This window comes from Octopus bimaculoides, chromosome 4 (genome assembly GCF_001194135.2).
Source record: "Octopus bimaculoides isolate UCB-OBI-ISO-001 chromosome 4, ASM119413v2, whole genome shotgun sequence".
NCBI lineage: Eukaryota > Metazoa > Mollusca > Cephalopoda > Octopoda > Octopodidae > Octopus > Octopus bimaculoides.
In genome coordinates this window covers 10,018,421-10,023,361 of record NC_068984.1, presented here as the reverse complement: position 1 = coordinate 10,023,361, position 4,941 = coordinate 10,018,421, and the positions used below count along the sequence as shown (strand labels likewise).

Below are 4,941 nucleotides of genomic sequence, written 5' to 3'. Positions count from 1 at the left end.
CAAATCCCACAGTTGGGTCTCCCGCATTTTTTTACTGTTGGTTTTGTGGTTATTGTTGAGTGTAATTTGGCCTGGGTTAAAATCTTTTTCATTGATTTTGGTTGTCTCTTTTGATGATTTAATATGTTTTGAGGATTTGGTTCATCTTTGGGTCTTTCTTGAGCAGAGCTGTGCTGTGGAGTATATTGTTGAAGGCCTCATTGTTGTGTGGAGATGTTAGGCAGGGTTTTTAATTTTTATTCCTTCTTGGGACTTGGTTGTATAAGTTCTTGTGTATTTAATTTAAGTACTCTTTGGATCGTATTTTCAATTAAGGGATGTGGATAGTTTCTGTTTATGAGTGTGGATTTCAATTCCTGGAGTCGTGTATAACGGGTGTCTGCATCTGATACTATAGTGCATATTCTTTTGGCTAAACACAATGGGATATTAGTCCTGGTGTGTCTCGGGTGGCAAGAATCAAATGGTAGGTACTGTTTCGAGTCAGTGGGTTTATAATAGATGTCTGTCTCTATCTTCTTCCCGACTTTCTTTATGAGGATATCTAAAAGCGGTAGTTGTTGATTGTTGTATTCTATCGTAAATTGGAGGTTTTCATTTATTCCATTTAGAAGTGTTTGGCATTCGTTGAGTTTTTCTCTACTTTCATTCCAGAGGATGAAGCAGTCATCGAGATATCATTTCCAGTTGTTTTGTATGTAGGTGGAAAAGGAGTTTCCATATTTCTCGAGTGTTCTCTGGTATAGTTTAATCTCGCGATAGCCCATTACCAGGTTCGCAAAAGAAGGCGCCGTCCGTGTTCCCATTGCAATCCCCGATTTTTGTCGGAAGTATTCATTGTTAAATATAAAATGATTATTTTCTAGGATAAATCTTAGTCCTTCTATTATGAGTTCTTTTTTAATGCGAGAGGGAAGTTCATATGTGTAATTGACTAACCAGAATGTGATGGCCTCTATTCCTAGAGTGTGGGGGATGTTTGAATATAGGTTGACTACGTCGAAGGATACGAGTAGTGTTTTCTCATTGACCGTTTTGGGGAGGTGGTTTAGCATGTCCAGGTCATCCCTTATAAAGCTCTTGGTGTGCTTTAGGAAGGGTTTCAGTAGAGTGTCCAAGAAGCTGCTGAGGCGGTGGGTTTCACATGCTGGACCTGCTATTATTGGTCTTAGTTTCAGGTCATCAGGTGAGAGGACCTTGATAATTATGTCTGTAGCCCCTTTGCATGCATCGCTCATTATTCTGCTTTTGTGGATTTGGGGGATGCCGTAGAATAAACTTGATTTATTCTTAAAGTTGGTAATGTAGTCGTATTCCTTGTCTGTGAGTCCATCCCGGTATGAGATAATTAATGTCCTGAGATTATTCATTATTTTATGTTGGTTATAGTGTGGGGCCTTTTCGTAATATGTCTCATCCCCTAATAAAGATAGTACTAGATTTTTATAGTCCCTCGTGTTCATTAGGACTACTGCGTTACCTTTATCTGCCTCTTTGATTGTTATGGTTTTATCTTCTTTTAGTTCGTTAAGGTCGTTCCATTGTCTCTTGTTGAAGTTTGGTTTGTGTTTTTGTTTATTTGTGAGTTGATAAGGGTAATTGGTGATGTGCTCACAGAATTGGTCGAAGGCTTTATTCTTTCCTTTCGTAGGGGTGTGGTTGCTGCTATTTCTAGCTATTGAATCGTCGTCAATGTGTTTGTCATAAAATTCATCGGCTAGTCTTAATTTTCTACAAAACTCAGAAATATCATCTTTCATTTCATGGTAATTTGGTCGTTGTGGGGTTGGTGTAAATTTTAGTCCTTTGGATAGTATGTTTATCTGGTTGGGTATTAGTTCTTTATTAGAGATATTTACTATTTTAATTACCTGTGGCTTCTCTGGTATGTCTGGTGCCATCGTGTATCCCTGTTCCTGTGTACCGGGTCTAAAAAATGATTGTAGTGGTCGGGTTTGACAGTGTTGTTTATCTGTCCCCTGTTATAATTTTTATAGTGGATTAGTGATGTACTATTTTGTATTGTGTTTTTGTACCTCGTGTTCCGTCTTAGTGTTTCAGGTATGTTATGTTGGTAGTTGTTTCTTCTGTAGTGGGTTTGTTGTTTGCTATGATTGCATGATGGGTTCCTAGAGCATAGATTTTGTTGGTGTGTTTTAGTTGGGTTCCTAAAATTGAGTGGTGTATCCCTGTAGGTGTTTCGTGGTGCATTTATGTGGCTTGGGTTATATAGATTGTGGTTCCTAAAATAGTGTAGTGTATCCCTGTAGGTGCATTTATGTAGTATGGGGTACGTTCAAAATGTCTTTTTCGTGGGGGAAGTATGTTCGGTTTTCTTGGTGGTTGTTCAGTTATGATAGATTGAGGTTTTGTTTTTCTTAATTTTAGGAAAGAGTTGTTGAAGATGTGTTCGTTTTTGAAGTTGGTTTCGTAAGTTGAAAACCAATTAGCGCTCTTTTCCCATCGTTGGAAGGATTTTAGTTCCTCTTTTTCGCACTCCTCTTTCCATAATTTTAGCATTGTTTCTGTGTGGGGGGTCTTGTGTTTGTTTGTTGAGTTCCTTGTTGATTTCTTCGAGATTAAACTATACCAGAGAACACTCGAGAAATATGGAAGCTCCTTTTCCACCTACATACAAAACAACTGGAAATGATATCTCGATGACTGCTTCATCCTCTGGAATGAAAGTAGAGAAAAACTCAACGAATGCCAAACACTTCTAAATGGAATAAATGAAAACCTCCAATTTACGATAGAATACAACAATCAACAACTACCGTTTTTAGATATCCACATAAAGAAAGTCGGGAAGAAGATAGAGACAGATATCTATTATAAACCTACTGAGTCGAAACAGTACCTACCATTTGATTCTTGCCACCCGAGACACACCAGGACTAATATCCCTTTTTTTTTTAGCCAAAAGAATATGCACTATAGTATCAGATGCAGATACTATGAAAAGACAAAGGGCAGTATGAGTATTATAGCTTGGAACGTACGCAGGACCACAAGAGGCATCCTGAGCGCAAAATAGCACTTATAGCTCGGTTTCTGAGAAGTAAAAATGTTACTAATGCTGCTCTTTCGGAGACAAAGCTACCAGATTCTGGTCAGCTGAATGAAGTAGTTGGAGGGTGCACTTTCTTCTGAATTGGTAAACAACATCAAGGGCAATAAAATACATACCCACCTGAAAAGGTATGAAATGACTGGAAATCGCATGCTGGAACATCGGAAAATGTGGCGAATCGTGGAGCGACCCGATTGTCCCCCAAAGTTTCTGATCATAGTCATCCAGCGGCACGAAAACCAGCATGGCCAAGTCAGACTCAGCAGTGATCTTTCACAGCCCTTCCTGATTAGCAACGGTCTGAAGCAGTGTTGCATCCTGGCATCGACTCTCATCACCAACTTCTTCAGCATGATGCTCATGCAGGCCACAGAGGATCTTACGGATGAAGGCGGACACTGCATCAGATACCGTGTTGGTGACAACCTGTTTAATTTCCAACGACTACAGACCCACATGGAGACCCTGAAACAACTGATTCTAGACCTTCACTTGGCCGACGATGCTGTCCTTGTTGCCCACACAGAAAGAGCCTTACAGCGCATCACTTCCTGCTTCACAGAAGCTGCCCAGCTCTTTGGGCAGGAAGTCAGCCCAAAAAAGACGGTGGCACTCCACCAGCCTGAACCTCAGAAAGAGTACTAACCTTCTCACATCACCATTGGTGAGACTGGATGGGAAACAGTCCATCGGTTCGCCTCTCTGGGATACAATATCATGTCAGATGCCAAGATTAACAAGGAAATCGATAACAAACTAGCAAAGGCAGACTGTACAAACGCATCTGGGACAGCAAACACCTGAAAAAGGACACCAAGATCAGCGTGTACAGAGCCATAGTCCTCACTACCTTCCAATATGGCTCAGAGTTGTGGTTCACTTATCGCCAACATCTATAACTTCTCGAACGCTTCCACCAGCCCTGCCCCCGCATTATCTTCAACATCCACTAGATTGACTTCGTCGCCAATGCTGAAGTTCTTAAACACGCAGTGGTCACCATCATCGAGGTCATGCTGGTGAAGTCCTAGCTACGCAGAGTAGTGTACGTCTCCAGGATGAAGGATCATCGCCTGCCGCAGTTCACGTTGGCACCAAAGAAGCAACACAGAAATCCATCGGTGCCTTTCCTATTGACCAGCGCCAATGGTCCACCCTAGACAATAGCCGTGATACCTGGCACCTCACCTTCAACCATGCTATCTCAACCATCGAAAATACACGCTGGGCCACTCATAACGACTAAAGGCGCAAGAGAAAGAACCGCAACATCACGGTCATCAAAAATCTTGACCAGACCTTCAACTGCCACCACTGCGACCGGACCTGCTTGTCCCACATTCACCTTGTGATCCACGAGCATCCTTGCAGTCAACATGGACGTGCCCCTTTTTAATCTTCGTTCGCGAAGCCAAACCATCATCATTTGCTTCAGCAAGAAGCTGTGGTCACGATGGGGTACCACTTTTGGTATGGTTGCTAGCTTATTTCATTTCGCTTCCACGACTATTCCTGTTTTTGGTTCTGGTGAATCAGTGAAAAGGACAAAGCTGCACTAATCTGCGTTTCATTCCGTGATGTGGTTTCGTCTAGTATCTCATCCATATCAACGCCTCGTAGGATCTGGCAAGGAACTGAAATGTTCTGGGCCCTTAAATCCGAAGCTTTTACATTATTAGATCCCTACACCAAATGGTGACTATGGAATATTTAGTGCTATGCAGTGGCCTCCAATTCAGGGCCTGGTATAGCTTTCAATCCCAAATTTAGGCGCTAGAACTTCCAAGATCTTCTACACACACACACACACACACACACACACATCACTGCATATCTTTCGCGTCTTCGTCACAGAGAATAGATTCTTA

At 41.7% G+C, this 4,941-nt stretch overlaps 1 protein-coding gene across 1 annotated transcript; it reads right to left on the bottom strand.

Annotated features, from left to right (window-relative positions):
- Positions 1–677: 677 nt before the first annotated feature.
- Positions 678–1,901, bottom strand: LOC106875043 (uncharacterized). Its single transcript, XM_014923003.1, has one exon. The coding sequence runs from the start codon at positions 1,899–1,901 to the stop codon at positions 678–680; it is 1,224 nt and encodes a 407-aa protein (XP_014778489.1).
- Between the last annotated feature and the right edge of the window lie 3,040 nt (positions 1,902–4,941).